The sequence below is a fragment of the Gordionus sp. m RMFG-2023 genome, chromosome 2 (assembly GCF_954871325.1).
Source record: "Gordionus sp. m RMFG-2023 chromosome 2, tfGorSpeb1-WG-v2, whole genome shotgun sequence".
Taxonomy (NCBI): Eukaryota; Metazoa; Nematomorpha; class Gordioida; order Chordodea; family Parachordodidae; genus Gordionus; species Gordionus sp. m RMFG-2023.
In genome coordinates this window covers 58,292,491-58,313,663 of record NC_088776.1, presented here as the reverse complement: position 1 = coordinate 58,313,663, position 21,173 = coordinate 58,292,491, and the positions used below count along the sequence as shown (strand labels likewise).

General features: G+C 29.0%; 1 protein-coding gene across 2 annotated transcripts; it reads left to right on the top strand.

The window, feature by feature from the left end:
- The first annotated feature begins 1,827 nt into the window (after positions 1-1,827).
- On the top strand, positions 1,828-20,398 carry LOC135923240 (uncharacterized). Of its 2 annotated transcripts, none has more exons than XM_065457888.1 (6): positions 1,828-2,030; positions 11,685-11,928; positions 12,493-14,183; positions 14,418-15,207; positions 18,510-18,770; positions 19,376-20,398. In XM_065457888.1, the coding sequence occupies exons 2-6, from the start codon at positions 11,685-11,687 to the stop codon at positions 19,570-19,572; spliced, it is 3,183 nt and encodes a 1,060-aa protein (XP_065313960.1). In that variant the 5' UTR covers positions 1,828-2,030; the 3' UTR covers positions 19,573-20,398. The 2 variants fall into 2 exon arrangements, with proteins under 2 accessions (XP_065313960.1, XP_065313959.1); XM_065457887.1 differs by having other exon boundaries at positions 11,671-11,928.
- Positions 20,399-21,173: the final 775 nt, after the last annotated feature.

The following is a 21,173-nucleotide window of genomic DNA, read 5'->3' as shown; positions in this document are numbered from 1 at the left end:
CCAGTTTGATTGTATTTTTTTTAAAGGTAATTTTAAGTTATTTTATATATATATATTGCTTAGATATAACCATTAACATCATTACAAAGTAAAATATAATGTTTTAAATTTAAAATATATTATGATTGAACGAGGATAAGAAATAGCCATAGGAAAAGAAAAATTTGTCATTTTTGAAGTAACATAATTTTGAAATTTATTTTATTTTTATTTATTTTAGAAAGAAAATATTTTTACTTTTATGTGACTATTATTTACTAATTAAACTATAGATCTCCTTCCTTTCTTTTTTTTTAACTTTTGATGCAATTATCCTCCTTTTTAAGGAAGATGGTTTTAGAGTAAAAAAAAATGACACAACGCGATTTCTTTTATATGAAAATAAAATTGATCTAGATTGGAAATTAATTTTATAAATATACAAAAAGTGTTCAGGGTGCAGTATTTCCCTTCCAAAACAACGTCTTGAAAGAATTTAAAATTTCGATATATTTTCCTTTTATTTGGATAAAGTTTTTTAAGTTTTTGTAAGTGTTTAAATTTAAAAAAAAATATTTGTTGTTTGGATTTCAGATAAAATAATTTGAGATTTGAATTTTTTTTAAAAAAAGAGAGAAAAAGTAATTGCGAACGAAATAATAACAATGATAAAAGAAAATTTATATATTGATTTCAAAGTCGATTAAATATTCTTTTTTTTTAAAAAAAAAATATCAAATCTAACCCCAAACCTTTCTATAAAACGAAATTTGTAATAAGATGTACATCTAATTGGTTACTTTTTTTACTGAGAGATCTACGAGAGACTAATAGTTTTCAATACTCCTTAGGAAGGAAAAATATTTTCCCGACTTAACCGGAAAACGGAATTCCGTATTCCCGAAATATCAAAATATTCATAAAAATACAAAATCTATCCCAAAATATATTATTTATATTATATTTAGAACTTTACATATCCTTTTCTGATGTTAACATATTAACGTAGGCTTTCTCCTCCACTTCCTTTATTACCCCAAATATTTGCTCCCCGTTTACCAATCCACCTAAATAATTCGCCTCTCTTCTTAATTTCAGTCAAATTCCTGACAGTGAAAACATTTTTAGAATTATCATATATATTTCCAGATTCGAAAGAAGGGGGGGGGGGGGGTGGAGGGAGAGACCCCAAGTGGTTTCATAACCACACCAATTTTAGTCATCAGGGGGGGGGGGAGGGGGGCGTGGCTCAATGGAGTTATGTACTTTTTTCCACGCTACCCCAAATCTGAAAAAGTCAAGAAGTTATGAATAATCTATTTCCGCCCGTATCATACTAACCCACCCATATAATAATATAATCATTTAATTATCAATCAAATAATTCAGTTTTGTAAGACGAATTTTTTTAAAAATTTTCATTTTTCTATATATTTTTTTTTTAAAAAAATAAATTATTATAATTATGTAACATTATGATTGCTTCTTCTATTTTTTTTTAAAAAATATAATTAAATTATGTATTTTTTTTTCAAAATTTTGTAATTTTTTTTTAAAAAAAAATTTTTTTCAAAATATTTGCCTTTAAAATAATAATAACAATATAATATAATATCCCTTTAAGAATAAAATAAAAAAACGAAAATATTAAATTTTTTACATGTTTTTAAATGTAAATTTAATAATTTTGTTTAAAAAAGAAGAAAAATGATTTTTTTACATTTTACAATTTACATTTTTATTGAAAATTATAATATAATTTAACCTAAATATATATATATATATTTTTTATGAAAGAAAAATATTGTATTGTAATAATTTTTGTTAATAAAAAAAATTTAAATTTTATCATACCACAAAAAAAAAATACATTTTTTTTAAACAAAATTTTTTATTTTATGAAGTTTATATAGTTAATTAAATTATGAACTTGCGACAAAAAAAAAGAAGAATAATTTAAAGAAAATATAATAAATTTATCAAAAAGTTGATGCCATAAATTGGGCATTTTTTTTCATCATTCGATATATTAATTAGCATCACAAATAAAGGTAATAAAATTATTTACTAGTGTTGTTAAACGGCTTATTTTGAGCTTTATTAGGAAAAATATTATGCAATCCTTAAGATCTTGCTCAAAGGTGGCACAAAGGTATGAACATCTATTAACGAAATCTGGAGGCTTAGACAATATTTTTTTGGCTAAAATATTGAGTTAGCCATTGGCTTAAATCGAGCCGTTTAACACAACACTACTATTTACCCTTTTTTTTCCTTATTTTTTTGTTCATCATTTTATATTTATTCTTATATTTATTGGCAAAACGCGAAATTGACAAAGATTTAAATCAGGGCAATTATACAAGCCAATTTTTTACTTAAAATTAGATTCTTTATTTTATATTTATTCAAATAAACTCAAACTAACAATATATATTTAATAGGCTAATAAGATATAAGATTTTAAATCTCGGACCTCATAATATTCAAAGTATCAGATATTCACATATTTTTTGTTCGAATATCAATGATACTATATGTATTTGTTATTTCAACGATTACCAAGATGAATAAATATGAGAGCAAATTATACGTTTAGATATGATTTTTGAAAGTTTAAAATTATTTTCAGTTAAAAAAATAAATAAATGCTAAGTTAGTAGTTGCACTGATTTTATTGGAAACAAAACGTACTTTATTTGTCTAAAAATCTAACTGATATTTAAGGCAGATGAATATTATACTGTGAAAATTAAATGCTAATTCAATAATAAATTTATTCGATTCTGAATAATTTAAAACGTTCGTTTCATTATACATATTATTTTTAGCTAATATTTTTCTAAAATTAATTAATATCATGTACCTTCCATTTCAACAACAAACTAAATTTTGCCTGTATATATTCGTATTGAATTATTTTTCCTATGTCACATCCATCATCTAGATCTAATTTAATAATGTTTCAATATTTAAAAAAAAACTAACAATAAGATTAAATTTTGATTATAAATAATATTTAAAATATTCAATATTTATGTTAAAACTGACATTGTAGCTTATATAATTCTCTGCAAAGATAGCGATGGCCATCCCCTGTCTTTGGAAGGAGTCTAACCTGTATGCTTGTAGATGTGAAATCCTAAATAGAAGAAGGATAATACAAGCTTAACATAGGATTTTAAATAGTACAAAAAAAAATCAACGAACTCCAAGCGAATTATTATACTATGCGCCTCATTTGCAGCGCGCAAAGCGGTTTCGATGCTAATAATATTTACAGAGCAAATTAGTATACAAAGGCTTATAGGCTCAAATTGGGATGCAGCCCTTTTTGCTGACTTCCTCCCCCGGTGGCTACAATAACTCTGAAGAAGAAGGGAGGGGGGTGGGTCTTCGTAAGATATAGAGAGAATAAGGTAGGTAATGAGTGGGATGGCAGAGATATGCAGTAGGGCATTATGAGAAATATTGTGATTTTTAAACCTCGTATAATGCGAATTCCCCGATCCTCCCTTCACAATAAATACGGGCAGGGGTTGTTACGAAATTCTGGGGGGGTTAACCGGTATTTATCGAGCCGAGCTAAAAAATATTACGAAAACCTTCTTTTTTAGATTTCCGCGGACCAGTTGGATCGAACCTGACCAATTTCTGGGAATGGAAAGTGTAGCTTTCTTTTCCTCTCCTCCCTCCTTTGTTCACCTAAATCCTGGTAACTAGCTCAGACAAAAAAAAAGGGCGGTGTACATCCAAAAACCTCTTTTCGAAGACCTAATATTGTTAAAAGGGCTCGATTTAACTCAATACTTTAGCCAGAAAAAAATATTGCCTAACCCTCAAGATTTCGTTAATAGATGTCCAAACCTTTGTGTTATCTATGAGAAAAACCTTAGGCTTCGCATAATATTTTTCTGAATAAAAACATTGAGTTAGCCGTTTTCAAAAGTCGAAACCTTAATGATTGAAGTTATGAATAATTTAACAAAAAAATATGTTTTTGATCATATTTTAATTTTTTTCTTCTATTTTTGAGTATCAAATTTAAAACTTTTTGATGTTTTGGACAAATTCCTTAAGAATCAATATCGGAAATATTTTTAGTGGAGGGGGTACAAAACTTTAACTTTCATTGTATGCGATATTTAATTAATTATATTTTTTAAAAATTTCTAAATATTTTATACATATAATTAATTTATATTCGAACATCAAATATCCAAAGGCTATTTTTCGCCAAATAATGACGATGAAAATTCTTTTTTAAAACTTCGGGCAATAAAATTTAAGACATTCGATTTTAACCAATCACTGACCAAGGAATTTTAAATTATGATAAACAGAAATTTATTTTTTTCTAAATAATTTTTTTTTCTTTTAGATTTTATTTTCGACGATAAACCATTTTCGGTTAAAAATATACAATCATTAAATTTATAATTTAATCACGTTACCCTGCATTCGTTAGAGCGAATTCGCAGCGAGTTCGGGTTAAGACCGTAATCCATAGTCGTATTCGATTCGACACGATTTAACAGCTGATCGGTTTTTTTTAATTTGGTTATGAAATCAAATTTTTTTTTTTTTAAATTTAAAAATTTCTCATATTATCATCATGATTCATGAATTAAAAAAAAGAAAATTAATATTATGAAAGAAAAATATATCGCGTGAACAGATTTTTAAAATCGATCAGCTGTTAAATCGTGTCGCACCGGATCCCTTTATGAATGGGGACCAGCTGTGAATTTTCTTATACTACTCAATCATATATATGTCGTATTGGGATTCGGAATCTTTTGATTTTAAATCCTTTACCGGAAGCGATTTAAAAATTTTTAAAGTTCGATTTAACCGGAAATGTATTCTAGCATGTGTAGAGCACCCAAAACTGTAAATGTCAAACAATTTTGCCAAGAACTTTAGAAACTACTTCTAATCTACATTAATTTTTATACGGATTTTTCGTATAAATTTAAAAAAATAACTAAAATGTCTATTCAATGAAATTGGCTGTGTATTTATAGGGTAAATACTCTTACACGTGCTGGAATACGATTCCTGTAAAATCAGATTTTTAAAATCCGAAAATCGCCCAGATTCCGAATCCACACGGATTCCGAAACCCCATACGACTTACACATATATATATCATATTGGGATATGAAATATCACCTAAAACTTTAGACAATTTTTGCCATATTTTTGTCTATATTAATTCCTAATTTTTATTGAAAATTGATATAAATTTGGGAATACTTTATAAAAGTTTTCTAGGCAAAATTACAGTAGGATACTCGATACATATTACATTTTCGGTCAAATCAGGTGTTTCGAATTTAAAATTTCTGATTGTAACCGGAAATGAATTCTAGCACGTGGAGTATATTGATTACCCCCGAAAAAACTTTAGACAATTTTTGCCATATTTTTGTCTATATTAATTCCTAATTTTTATTGAAAATTGATATAAATTTGGGAATACTTTATAAAAGTTTTCTAGGCAAAATTTTTACGAAGGTTCACAGTGTGGATAGTCATATATACATAATACATTTTCAGGCCAAAACAGATATTTTGAAATTTAAAATTTCTGATTTGAACCGGAAATGCAAAATTTTATAAGTTAGCAGTGCGGATACCGTATACATAATACATTTCCGGTCAAGTCAGATTTAACTTTAAAAATGCCCTTCCGTAAAATGATTGTAAAAATGGGAGAATTCCGAATTCCCAATGGATTCCATTTCATTTGGGTTTTTTTTATGCGACTTATACTAAATATTATTTAGTTTGGGGGAACAGGCTAATTATATTTTCCGCAAGATTTAATTTTTAATATATTTATTTCTAACCCGCAAACGTTTATATGTCTTTAACCCCGAATATATTTGTTTTGAGGTTATTACCATATGGCCATTAGATATATATATTAAAAGTTGTTTTAGTCTTTAACTTTTAGTTCAAATTTTATTATTTTATTATTCATTTATCTATTTCTATAATTAAAAAAAATTAAATTATTTAGATAAAAATGAAGATAAATGTTAATTTTTTTTAAATTTTTTTATTATTTATATTAATAATATTGTTTCATCGCATTTTGATATTTTATTTTTTAATCGGGATCTTAAATCTTTCTAACTTAACGTATACATGAATGGGTGGTATAATGTGTTATAAAATGTGCATAATAGTTTATGGTATATTTTTCGTTGTAAAATATGTAATCATTATTTTTTTTTACAGGAGGTTATATGTTATAATTTATATATTTTTTTTAAATAATAATTTACTCCGATATAAGCTTAAAAAGCATCAGTTACCCAGAATATTGAATTTACCATTATATATTTATGAATTTAGAAAGTCCTCTAATAGCAATATCACTTAATATTCGAGAAATTTACTTATTAACTTTATCGCAATCTGGCCCGCGCAAACGGGTTAGCTAATGGAGCAGCGCCCCTTAAACTATCTTAAGGGACTTATAATTTTATTTCTTTCTTGCTTTTAATAAAAGTGAATTATAATTTTAAAAAAGTACTATAATATCCCATCTATTATATTTAAGGCCAAATTAAGCAGATGAGCTAAGATAAATATTTAAAAATTATGAACTTTAGCATGATTTGCTTTAAACCAGTCACGTGTCCAGGTATTTATTTTGAAACCTATCCAAAAACAGTTAAGGGGCTGTGCACCTCCCGGACCTCCCCAGTGCATGCTTATCGTAATGTGAATCGATATCAGCTTTTATTTTCGCCCTAACACTAAATTCAGCTATTTTAATTCTGACTCACTAGACTAAAATAAAAAATTGGATATTTAACTAATTTCAAAATCACTTAGGAGGGGATACATACCAAGGGCGTTTAGGCGGTCGAGGGCATAATTTTAAAAATCTTGCAAAACAAAAATTGAGCGTTGCAAAATATGATTACCAAAAATTTGAATATTTTTAGGGCATAGCTTTCTTTCTTTCTTTCTTTCTTTCTTTCCTTTCTTTTCTTTTCTTTTCTTTTCTTTTCCCTTATTCGTCTTTTAAGATGGATATGATATTAAATATTTGATTCGCATCTGGAGCCAGTCGAAATTCCAAAAATTCTTTGATTCCAAAAAATCCAAAATATTGATTAACTTGCTCGACCCGGCCCAATTTTTTTTTTAATTTTTAACCCGAACTCGGCATCCGGTTAAGGCCCGACTTTTGAGGTTCAAATTAGCGTCAACCGTTTGTGTCCAGTTTGTACTCTATTTACAGGCACTTACAAGCTATAAACGAAATATATACAGATTTTTGTCAACCAAAAAAAAATTGCGCCCTTTTCTTCTTCCCCTCGGTGCCTCCTTTAAATTAAAAATTCCGCGTGGAAGCGATAGGCGGATATAGAAACAAACACTTTATTTTAGTTAGATTTCTTTTGCATTTCCCTTTATAACGGAAAAAAATAAAATATAATATGATATAATATAAATACAATCAATGAAAGAAAGTGGTTGAGATCTAAATCAAATATTTAATCTTGAATTCCTTTTACTTCCTATGCCGTATTTTATTTCATTTTTTTCATTAACGCTTATAAAATAAAACTTATTAAAATACTATCATTATAATATAGATTGAATTAGATATTATGCACATATAATATAATGCAATGCAAATAGACTATAATGAATGAGAAAGTGTAAAAAGATAAGCTCCATTACGGTTGATTTAAAAAGAATATCATACAAATTTTTATCATTGAAAAAAAAATAGATTAGAGTAATAATATTAATAGAAATTCACTCTTTTCTTGTTAATTTGACGCTACTATATATTTTATAATATTTTTTATAAATCTAATTTTTTAAAAACAAAAATGTTGAAGGCGAAAAATGCCCGTTAGTAGAAGTCACAACTGGAGTGAATAAAAGGTTTTTAAAATTTTCGTATTTGTTTATCTTTTTAATTTCAGCCTGTGTTATTAAATTGAAATTTATGTTTGAAGGGAATGATGAAACACACGTGTAGTCCCATATGAGTGATTTGCCGAGGGCCCAAGGTATGGTTGTCATACCATCAGGTCTTAAACCATCTACTTGAGATAAATTTGATGGTTCGAGATTGTTAGGAATGTGTGCAGCTGTTAAGATTCTATTTATTATATGGTTTACAGCTGAGTGGCGTTGATGTCGCCCTTGACTAAAAATGCAATTTAAGCCATGTCTACCCTTTGAATCAACGGGTGATTTGCATTTGACGCAGGCATGAGGCTGTACTATATCGCAACCTAGACGTAGACCAATGGTTACTCTCAGTTGTTTATCTGATAAGAGATTACCAAGGTTGCGACTAGGGAGTGATTCTAACCATTTATGACCACCAAGTCTGTCAGATAATTGAAGGAGTTGAATGCAATCGAAAGGTGGATTGACTGATATATCTGTCTGGTATTTAGAGATTAAAGGTGTGAAAAAATTTTTGTGTGTGATGATTGATGGTAATACGGTGTTAATGGGTGTGTTTGCCTTCCATTTGTCAATAGCGTCGTCTAATAAACGATCGGTAGGGCATATGAAGCCAGAAATAATAGAATTGTTAGATAATCTAGATGATATGAATGATGATAAGGATAAAAGATTGAGCGGAAAAAAATCTAAACCTCCTAGTTTAGAAGGTAGCTGAGCAAGTGACCAATTGAATGAGTTTAAATTTATGTTTAAAATTTTTTCCAGAAATATTTTAAATTTATCCTGAATTTTAGATATGAATTCATTGTTTTTGAAAAAAGATGATGATCGGAAAATATGCATAAATTTAGGTATGTACAGGCATTTGCGAATTAAAAATAAAGATTGATGAGCTGGTAGGAGACTAAGAATGTGCTCCATACTGTAAAAGCTTTTAAAAATCTTGTTGAGAAAATCTTCCGATTTGGTCGCATTAGCTAATGGGGACCCAAGTAAGGTTAAGCTGTCAGGAGCAATGATTTTGTAGCCTTCCAACTTTTGTGGCTTATTGTTTAAGAAACATAATTCTGTTTTATTTATGTTGAGTACCAGACCGATAGCTTGGGAATTGATTTCCAGGTGTTTTAAGGCGCTTAGTACATTAGCTGAAGGGCCACATATGGTCCCATCGTCTAAATACCATAGATTAAGATCTAGGTTAAAATTTTGTTTAATTTGGTATATGAGATGATGGATTCCAAAACAAAAAAGAAGAGGTCCTAATGGATCCCCTTGTTGGATGCCCTCTTGGGATAAAATCTGATAAGATCCATATGTCAAAGGCGTCTGAAAACCATATGAGGATTCAATAAATTTAGAATAACAGGGAAATGTTTCATAGAAGAATTTTAAAAATGAGGTACGATGTAGGCTATTGAAGGCATTTTTAAAATCTAGTTTACATATTACAGAATCAGGTGGTGGGTTTTCTAAGTAAATTCTTAATGTATGAGCCGCTATTTCACAGCCACCCTTGATCCCAAAACCTAGTTGATAAGAATTTAATATGTTGACAGCATCATGTTTGATGTGTTCAATTATGATTTTGGCTATTAATCTTCTGAAAAAGGAGCCTACTGCAATAGGACGGGTACCACCATCTGGCTTAGATAAAGCAATTAGACGTGCACCAAAAAGGATTTGGTGAGTTTGTATTGGAATATCATTATTTATTATGTTATTACAAAAAGTTGTTAAAACCTTGATGACAGAACTATGGGAAGGATTTTTTGGATTAATTAAGTATTGAAAATAGGAGGGTCTGAAACCATCAAGACCACCTGCTGAGTTTTTATTGAAAGAATTGATAGCATTGACAATTTTATCACTGGTAAAAATTACAGTCTTGTGGATTGGAGAGATGGGTAGATTATCTGTAGAAGCTTCAGGATGTAGTTGTTTCAATAGTTGTAATGTTTCTTCATTGATAGGAGAAAGATGGTTATCTGAGGATATGAGTTTAATTGCACCACCTATGTCACCTTGATCTATTTTATTTGATATAATTTTGCATTTGTGTGTTATATCATCTACTTGCTTTTTAACATTATGATTGTAGTTAATCATTTGAATATTGTCAAAATTATCAATGTTCGATTTTATTTGTTCATGTAATGGGGTCTCTTTGTTAGCAGGACGTATAAGACATTTATGAGAGAAGGTTAATAAATCTTCCCATGATTTTAAGCAATTTAAGTTATCATTAACTTTTGTGATAAGTTTAATAACAAAATTTGAAATTAGGTTTCTAGATTTATTTGGTAGATGTGTTAAAGTGGGTCTTTTTTTCCATTCAAAAAATCTTTCAAGAAAATCTGTGTTGATAGGGGGAGGATGAGGCTCAATAATATTGAATAAGGGTTTGGGTATTGTTAAAATTTCATTGGTTGGAGATTTTTGAGAGGAAGGACATGTTGACCCTTTGTAACTATGTTTGTATAATAGATTACCCTTTGTCACTTTAATTAGTTTTGCACAGATGTTGCAAATTGTTGACATTGAAGTTTGAGGGTATGTGAGTATAGATTGTAAAGTTGACAAAACCCAGTATTGTTTATAAAGAGTCAGGCTGAATGGCAATAATTATTATACACATTATTAAAATTTGATGTTTTGAATATCATTGTAATACTTAGAATATGATGTTTTGAATATCATTGTAATAATTAGAATTTGATAAGTAACTGAAAGATTTGGAATACTAAGATGATAATAATTTAGTAGTAGCTTTACAATACTTTTCTGAAAGTATACATTGGTTTTTGGAATTTTGAATGATTTATATTTTCAAACTTGGATGAGTCCTTTAATATTTTGTAGAGGTTGTTAAATCATTGATTTGGAATATGGTCAAAACCATTATGGAGAGAATCAAGAGCAGATTTATCATTTTTAGAGATTGAATTTTAAATATTTTTTCACCTAAACTTGACAGTCATTTTGATGAAGAGAAGAAACTTAAATAATTTAATTGAATATTGTTTATGGCGAGCAGTAATCGCTGAGATATCAGTAGAGTCCATCTTTGCTTATGTTAGATGGAGAAATAGGGTTGGTATACGAAAAAGATAAACAAATACAAAAATTTTAAAAACTTTTTATTCACTCCAGTTGTGACTTCTACTAAGGGCATTTTTCGCCTTCAACATTTTTGTTTTTAAAAAATCTTGCTAATAAAATACGACTTTTCACAAATGAACCAAGAGAATTCCTTTTTATTCGACAAAAAATTCAAATAGAAATTTTTAGATACAATTATGGTTCCTTTTTGGGGACTCAATTATAGAATTTTATTTTTAATTATATAATTATAATTTATAAATTATAATATTTTTAATTAGGTGTTATGTGAAATAAATAAATAAAACAATAAAAAAAAAAAAAAAAAAATATTTTTTTAAAAAAAGAAGAAAAGTAAAATTAAATTCTCGAGAATTATTCTCATCACAAAAAGTAGTAATAAATCTACTAAATGAATGATTACGTATATACTATGTAGGAGATCCAAATTATTTTTTATGGGGTTAAGAAAAATAAACTAAAGGAAAGTTTCAGTATACAAATTATTTTGTGCGGGCCATGCTGGAATATCTTATTAGAACTTTCTTAGAAGTTATTTTTTTAAAAAAAATGCTATTATATAGATAATTTTTTATTTGATACAAAATAATATATATTGTTATAATATTTCATCAGTCCATTTTCTTTAGATGGTAGTTCTAAGCTCCCCTTTCAAGGACGAGAGGCAAGCGCCCATATTTCAACCCCAGGATTTGACCCTCACATTGATTTTGAAGCAGGGAGAAAAGGATTTCGGGTTTACCTTTAGGAAAATAGAGGTCGAAGAGGAAAATCGCTCGGATTACGGGACACGATTCAGCGCCGCGAATGTGAGCGAAAATGGGTGCGTCTTGGTCAAGAGAAAATATTTCTTGGTTGATTCGATATGCCCAAGTATTGTACAATTAATTGTATATGGTATATTTATGACATGTAAGCGGAGTGAAAGAAAAAAAAAATTTAATTAACATATAGGCGTAGACTGAGTGTATTATAGTGTTCTATATTCATTTTTTTGGGCAAAATATTCTTATATATTCACAATAAAAATGTTAAAATGTAAAATTGAGAATAATCTCCTATTTGTATTATTGCACTATCATCTCATCTCTAAAATACAGGAATTACTTTATTTTATTTTATGTTTTTTAAAAATGATTTCCTGAATTAATTTTTAAATAAATGGATATAGAATGCTATAATATTAAGCCGAAGATAAATAAGAATTCAAGTGTTCGGCTAAGCATCGGAAGCAATTATCACTGCCACCTACTTAGCATTTTTTATTGTGTATAATTCTAAGATTGATCCTATAAAATAATATTTTTTAAAAAAAAATAATGCCTAAGGTTCTTTAGAATTAATAGCTCTTATCCATCATAAAATGATAGCTTAGTCATTATATAGACTTTGTTAAATAAAATTTTTAATTATTCCCTCCCTTATTATTCAATACAGTTAGTAGCGCCTCGCGATCGGGTCTGCACATAGGCGACAACATATTGGAAGTTAACAAAGAAAGTGTCAGGGGTAGAACGTACAAGGGCCTTAAATTTGCTTTAAACCAAGCTTTTTACACGGGTCAGGTAGAATTGAAAATATCTAAAATCAACCCTGTCAAGGGGTTACTCGAAGACCTAGTCATCACTTCCCCCTCCGATGATTGCACGTCTTACAGTAATCGATTCGATAGTTCTACTAGAACCAGTTCACCGTTGTCTCAAGATATGGTTAATTGTAGCCCAGTTATCACCCCGAACAGCGATTCTAAAATTGATGACCAATCCACCACCCTTTATAACGAAACTTCGTACACCGTCAATCATAAATCGTTCACCAATTCCAAAGAAATAAAGAGGAGCGAACGAAGCGTGAATAGTAGCGATAATTCGAGCAAAGATACCGACAAAATTAAATCGCGCGAAGAAAAGGATAATAAGAGCAGGCCTCGCAATAAGAAGTCGGTGCTTTTGCGGGCAAAGATATACGAAGACGAGAGAGCCAAAGAAAGGAATCAATTGTCTCAAAAAGCTTTCGCGGAATGGAAAAATAACAAAATTAACCGGAAGGTGTTGCGAATGAACGAAACGCTGCTGAAATACAAAAGCATGACTTCGATCAAGAATAATGAATGTGACACAAATGACTCATCACGAAGCTGCTGCAAAATCGGTTATGGATCGCTGGAATCATTGCTGGACAAGGAATCGAGAACAGTGATTTCGGATAGCCCCGAATTCGGGATCAAGGCCAACGGGGAAATCAATAAAAAGGTTAAACATAAGGAATACAAAAACGCAGAGAAAATATTTTGCGCCGATAACTGCGAATTGCATCGCGTGAAAAGCGTGTCCAGTAACTACGTAATCACTTATGGAAGGGAAGAATATTATATAAAGGCATCTTCCATTCCTATCGATAATACGTATGACGAAAAAAAAGAGAGATGCAACAAAGTTGGTTATAGAAAATCCCTGCCCATTCAAAATTCTTCGTCGAAGCACGTGAGACCCGCTGTTCAAAAGCGAACCGCCGAAAAGATAAGGATATTCTCTAAGTCAAGCGAAAATAATTTTGTGAATATGAGATCTAGTCAGCACAATGGCTCCAATTTCCATTCAGCCCCAGAGACCAATTACCAGAGAAACGATACCAGGAAAGGTTTTTACGGATGCGACAGAAAAGAAAAATATGCTCATTTAAACGGGTATGAGAAGGAAGTAGACAGGCTAAAAAAGCGTTTTTCCCTTCCCAGCGGGCTATACGATAAAAACTGCTATAGAAATCAAAGTGCGCGAAGTTTTCTTGAAGAGGTCAAAGGAGATGGTTTAAATATAACACTCCTCCAGAAAATAGAAAAATTCCGTGAGGATAATGAACGTAGACAAAATACGTTATCATCTCCTATGTTATGCGAGCTAGAAACAGATGTATGCGACCATTTGATCGTGCAACAGGCAATTCCTATTTCGAATGTCACACAAAATCAGGTTAATCTTACTAAAGTGGGGTCAGTGGGCTCAAATCAATCCTCAAAAATGGAATTGATAGATGACAAAAGAAATTCTGACAGTTTTGACATACGCTATAAATCCGACGAACCATCTACTAACCCTGTACCAAAAATCAAATTTCTTCCATTTCTCAAAGTATTCATTTTGTTATGAACATAAATTTATCTGAGTGAGTAGCTATTGATATCTAAAAAATATATATATTAACCCTATAACTATATCTCGGTGATCTTTTAACATAAAAAGAAAGAAAGAAAGAAAGAAAGAAAGAAAGAATAAATATTGGTCCCTCCATGGCGTTAAATAGATATTCGCCTTCATCATTTCGATTAAAATTTTTTATTTTTTTTCATAATATTTTGTTGACAGCCATATACATCTAATCTTCCCTCCTTATTCAAACTTGAAAGAATGGGTCTTTCGAAAGTCCATCAAAATTTTGCTGAAAGTCCAGAAATCTACGAAAAAGCTGTGCAAATGGTAAATCAATGCAATGATCCGATAAACCTTGAGGGTACAAATCAAGCTGGCAAGGAAATTGGTAAAGGCCCAGAAATAAAGAGTAAATGTGGTTTATACAGACACGTTTCGTATGATAGCAATAGAGATATATCGACAAAATCGTTTCCTATTCCAGACACAGTTAAAATTTGTGAGAGAGTCGAAAAGTGTGATTTGGCGGATAATGATAGCATCATAATGAAAAGTAGGAAAACAACAAATAAAAGTGACCTATCTAACAAAGTTTACGAGTACGCGATAAATAAAGCTATAGAAAAGGATTGTATCTCCAACCCTATTAGTAGCGTGGAAAGCGTGGAAAGTATCGTGATTCGTATAGATTCGTCTAAACCAAATGAGTTACCCGTAAAATTAAATTCCAAAATGCAAAATCTGATTTCTAAAGTTGAAAGCGGATTAGATAAATCTATTGCAGATGGAACCGAATCAATTAAAATCAGCGTGGGTGTTGCTGAAGGAATCAATAAAAATGCTAATATCGAACAAGACAAAATTGAAGTTGAAGATGGTGAAGATGATAAAGATAATAAAAATGGCGATGATAATAAAGTTAACATTGATCTTTCAAAATTTGACGAAACAAAAACCACCAGAATTCTAATGAATAGAGATTTTATGGAGACTGAGGGCACAATAGGTAGGTAATTGTTGAAAATATAAAATTTTTATACGAAGTGATAAGTGGGGCTCATACAATTTTTTGTATCAAACGGTATCGGACATATTTTTGAAATTTGGAATTTTTTTAGTCCACAAACGATATATTTTTAAGTGTCTGTAACAAGAATCGATACATTTCCGATACTTATATATCGTAGTAATTTAAGTATTTAATTTTTTAAATAATCAAAATAAAAAAATATTTAATTATATGCTACTAAAATAAAATTTTTTTTAAAAAAAAGAAACATTTCCAAATTAGCCTATTCTCAATGACATATAATAATACCTAGACTGACAGTCGTTGAATGTAAATCAGCTGGACCAACCATTTTGGTAATCTATATAGTAATTGTTCTCATGTTAAAAAATTACTATTAAATTGATTACATGATTCCTTATTGATCTCGATGATCAGGCAATTCTTTAATAAAGTTCGCCTCAGACATGGGAATAAATTGGTCCCTCGTTTAAAATTTTTGATAATGAGTAATATGGCGTTCCCAGCTGTTTTCATTGATGTACACTTTTAATGAATGCATAGTCAGTTTAGGTATTATTATATGTCATTGCCTATTCTATAATATAATTTTTAAACAAATTAATCTAGAGGGGAAAAAAAAACTTTAAAAATTATTTTCTCATTTACCATTAAATTTTAGGTATAAGAACCCCCCCCCCCCAGTGACCCCTACAACAAGGGGGGTCCGAAGCAACTGCTTCTATAAATTTCTATGGGGGTACTTTTTTTTTTTAAATTTTTTATTTATTTTTTTAAAAATTTTTATGGTCGATGTTTAGCAAATTAGTTTGTTATCCGATATTTCTTATCATAAAATTATTTTTCCACTTTCAAGATTTGGCGCAAAATTAAAATTTTATCAAAGGGAATAGTAAAAATTTAAATATTTAATCTTATATATAATCATTTATAATTTCTAGATCATTGTCAAAATATGCCCAAAAATATTAACCAAAAAAAATATAAATGCTTGATTAAAAATTAAGATGGCAATATGATGAGCCTTATTAAACTTATTGCAGATTCTAGCCTGTTCTTAAAATGTATATACAAGATAATGAAGAAAGAAGAAGTGAGAAAAAAATTAAGGGATTAAAATCTAAATTATATTCAAATCTGTTATCATATAATAACATAAATATTCTTATTGAAACCATGAAAAATATGGTTATAAAAAAATTCAAAAGGAGATTGAATTCAACAGGTGCTATTCAATTATAGTTGATGGCACATATGATGTATCGAAATCAGAAGCATTAGCTTTGATAGTGAGATATGTTGAAAATAGCGAGACACCTAAGCCCGTTGAAAGGCTGATTAGACATTTATATTAGATTACAACGGGCCTCGATATTAAAAAGAATATAATATCCAAGCTTGGCTCCATGAATCTACCCCTCGAATTCCTAGTGGGGCAAAGCTATGATGGCGCCTCAAACATGAGTGGAAGAAAATGGAGTGCAGGCTTTGATTAGAGCGGAGGCGTCAAAGACAGCTTTTATTTGGTGCTATTGTCATCGTTTAAATTTAATAGTTGTTCAATTATGCCAATCAGTAAAAGAGCTGCGAAATGTCTTGGGAATATTAGACGAAATTTACGTATATTTTTATGGTGTTAAAAGATATGAAGTACTCAAAACATGTCAGAGTGATTTGCTGACAAAATCACATATATTTTTACGCATCAAGAATACCACTCGGTAATATTATCTTAATTGTTTCGATATATAATGTTTATTTTATATTTATAGAAGCTGGCTAACATCATATAAGGTGATTGTAAATTTTTTCCAACTTTATGATGCTTTGAGGGCAGCTTTGGCAAATTTAAAGGATTCTGAAGATCCTGCCACTTCCACTATGGCTAGTGCTATAGTCTATAGAATAGAAAAATTTTATTTTATTTTATCACTATGTCTTTTGGATAAAATATTGTTAAATCAAATTCAATTGGCAAAAGATTGCCTGATTAATATGAGAAGTATAATTTAAATTATTATCTTTTATTATTTTATAATCCTAAAATTGATAATAACACTGAATTTTTGGATGTCTTTTCAAAGGCCCAAGATTTTATAAAGAAGAGAAATTTACCTTTTGATTTTGAAAGTTCAAGACTTCAAACATTACAATCCAAAAAGGAGAGGTATATATATACTTTCATCATTAAATATAATATTTTATTTTAGCTTTAAAATCAGTGTGTTTTATGCTGCACTTGATATGCAGTTTAGTGAAAGATTTAACAATGAATCGATAAAATTTTTGAGTCAAACATCATTTTTTACCCCAAAGGGAATGGCGGAAAAGGCAATTGTTAAAGATGATATCAAGGATATCTGTGAATTTTATCAATTAAATACAAGTCAAATTTTTGAGGAAATGTTGATGTTTAGAAATATTTATAAAATGGCTAAAACGGGGGACGTAATTATTACTCGTGACCTAGAGGTTAAAGAAGATTTGTCAGATTCTGAGAATTGTAAATTTATTTAATTAAGATATTTTTACTAATACATTATTTAGCTTCTTCTGATGATGATAATAATTCTGAGATGAATGATTCAGACTGGAGAAACTATTCATTTATTTTACCTTATCGTCTGCTTATTAATTTTTCTGCTTTCCCAAATTTAACAATTTTATATAAATATTTATTAACTATTCCTACTACATCATGTACTGCCGAAAGGGTCATGAGTAAAATTAAAACAAGACTTCGTAGTGTCATGAAAGATCCATTTCTTAATAATTTAACCATTTTATCAATGGAAAATAATTTATTTAAACAATTAAATATTGATGAAATTATAAATTCTTTTGCTTTCTCTTCCCCTAATTTATCTAAATTATTAATTTAAAATTAATATTTTTAAAGCATATATTTTTTACATTATATTTATATTATAATAAATATTGATGCAATAAAAATTATTTTTGAAATTTATTGGTGTCAAAAAATAATTTACAATGGGGGGGGGGGGTACTTTAGGGGGGTATTCTGCTTCTATCCCTCAAAAAGTGTAGGGGTCACTGCCCCCCCCCTTCCCTATTCATGGCTAAAAATACTGATAGAAGAGGGAATACTAATAATTATTATTTAAAACTTATTTAATTTATTTAATTTATTTATATCGAATACATTTGGGAAAAAATGTATTTATATCGGTATCTTTTACATGTTCTATTTTAAAAAAATTTTTTTAATTTTATTGAAGTCGGATACAAATTAATTTTTGCGTATATATTTTAAAAAGGTAAAGAATACGGTACGATCGCGGAAGTTAAAGGGGCACACCCAAATAAAACCAATCAGGCTCAAGATATTGACGCCACCGCCTTAAATAATTTTAAAATCGATGATAAATCTTTGATTTGCCGGGAAGGCGATTTTGTCAGGAGCAATAAAAAGTTGTCGAATTTCATATATCCCGTTAAACTTATAAAATACAACGTTACTGCTAGGAAAAAATCGCAAAATACAGCGCAATGCCACTCATGCAAGACCTCGACCCAAAGTTATAAATTAGATAATTTAATTATTTTGTTTTTTTTTGTCTAGTGTTGCTTTTACCATTTTTTGGGTAGCTTCGCTCTCCTTCAGCATCTCTTTCCACGTTCTTATTTCATTTATATTTGCGATTACCTTAAAACTCATATTGAAGTTATCGCCTTTCTCTCCGCAACATTTGCCAACCACTCCTAAACTCTTAACTTTGTTTCCTATACATAATTTTTAGGCTTCCATTTTATGCCAATACCATCTTACTCAATTTACTATGATTATTTTTCTTTATGAGTAATACTACCTTCAAAACTTCCTATTATATTTTATTTATTGTAATTTATCATTTATTCATCATATATAATAATCAGAGTTGTTAAAGGATCTTGGTACAAGTATCTAGATATAAAAATGTGGTATCTGTACCTGTATCTAGATAGATTTTTGATTAAAATATCTGTATCTAGATATTATTTTAGACGATGTATCTGTATCTAGATCCATTTAAAAATTATCTTTTAACAACTCTGATAATAATAAAACATAAAAAATGGGGAAAAAAAAACAAAACCCAAAAAGTTTTTATAATATTTTTTATGTATATTATATATATTAAAGATGAAAACGCTATAATAATGGTGCAACAACTTAAAGCGGTGTATCACTTAAATTGTTTCAAGTGCTGCGTTTGCAACTATTCGGCAGGCAATCGATTTAAAAACATTCTATCCTCCCTTCATTCTGATGATCTAGATATAGACCTACCCCCTGTCCAGATTTGTAAAGAATATATGAAATGTTTGCAATGCAACTGATATTGAAAATGTGTGAAAATATTTTTCCTCCTTTTTTTTTCTCATTTATTTGGTGTAATTAGGGTAATATCTAAGTCTACCTCTTAGCAAAGCAAATTAAAATTGGGTATTTAATAATTGACCAAAAATTAATATGGGTGGGTTAGGCTATATAAATTTTGCCCAAAATAAATTTGGAGTCTATTTTTAAAAAAAACTTTGTGGTTTAAAATGACACGATTTAAATTGTTTGCTAGGAGATAGACTAAAAATAATCCCGCATTCACAGTTAGCGCGAATCAGCCGCGATGCATACAAAAATATGATATAAATACAATAATTTTACATTAATTTTTATATACTTTCTCCGCGAATTGACGATAAGTGTATACGCAGGGTAAGGATTATTCTCTACATAATCTCAACATCAAAGTCACGTTTTCGTTTAATTATATTTGTTATTAGATTAAATACTGAGAAATTTATTATTAAAATTTATATTTATTTGGAATGATAATAATAATATTTATATTTCACAATTTTTCACCTTATAAATGACAATATTTTCAGTTTTAAAACCTTGCTATCCCAATGATTGAAAATATAAATATTGAATTTTAAAGTCGTTGAATACAAATCAGCTGGTACCGTTTTCGTAAATATTAATAATTTAGGCGGGAAACCAAAAAATACCGTTTTTATTTCATACACGCATTTAGACGAACGAATCGTGCGTCTAGACATTTATTCCAATATAGATTCCCATTTATGTAAATGATTGTGAGCGACTCTCATTAAAACTTGTATAGTAGTTATATTTATCTAGAGGAACAATAATTTATTTATATCTTCTCATTATAATCACATATAAATAATTATAATTTTCCCTACGCTCAATTATAATAATGGATTACATATAATATATCATTTAAAATTCAATATATATGGTAATTTTTCCACTAATTTTTATATAACAAATTATCAGTGCCAGCCAGCTAGTCATTATGGATTGGCCAGTTGGATTATAGAAATCAATAATCGATAAAAAAAATTGTATAGGTGCACCCAATAATTATATTTAAATAGGATATTCCTTTCCGCTAATTTAGCCCAAATTCTTATTAAACATTTTGAATTTTTGTTTTAAAAGTGTTATCGGTGTATTTCTGATTATATTTGAAGGTGAGCTTATTAATAAGGGAGAAAAAAGGTTTTCGATTTTTTTTTTGCAAAAGTATTTCTCTATATTCAAATAGCAATTATCTTTTGTCATAACACGAACATTTACTCATTTTTGAGCATAATGTCATAGGTTACATGTTAATTCTTCTTCTAACAACAATATTTTATACAATTAATAATAAGCTAATATTGAACAGATCTCTAAGAATATGGATGAATACTAAATGATTTAGGTTCAGGTATAATTAAATGGGTGTTGTTTCATTTTTATTTTTTCAACTTTAGATAATTTATTTTGAATCGACTTTATTTTATTATTTTTTTAAATTTAAAAAAAAAAATCTGATTTTGTCACAATTATCATACCTAGTGTTGTTAAACGATTCGATCTGTGCCGATTCTTAAAAACGGCTAACACAATATTTTAGCTTCGTTAATAG

Excerpts from the sequence above, each read along its gene's own strand:
- LOC135923240 (XM_065457888.1), top strand. The coding sequence starts at position 11,685 with ATGGTAGTTCTAAGCTCCCCTTTCAAGGACGAGAGGCAAGCGCCCATA. Across the intron at positions 11,929-12,492 it reads GGTTGATTCGATATGCCCAA|TTAGTAGCGCCTCGCGATCG; the intron begins GTATTGTACAAT and ends TATTCAATACAG. Across the intron at positions 15,208-18,509 it reads GGAGACTGAGGGCACAATAG|GTAAAGAATACGGTACGATC; the intron begins GTAGGTAATTGT and ends TATTTTAAAAAG.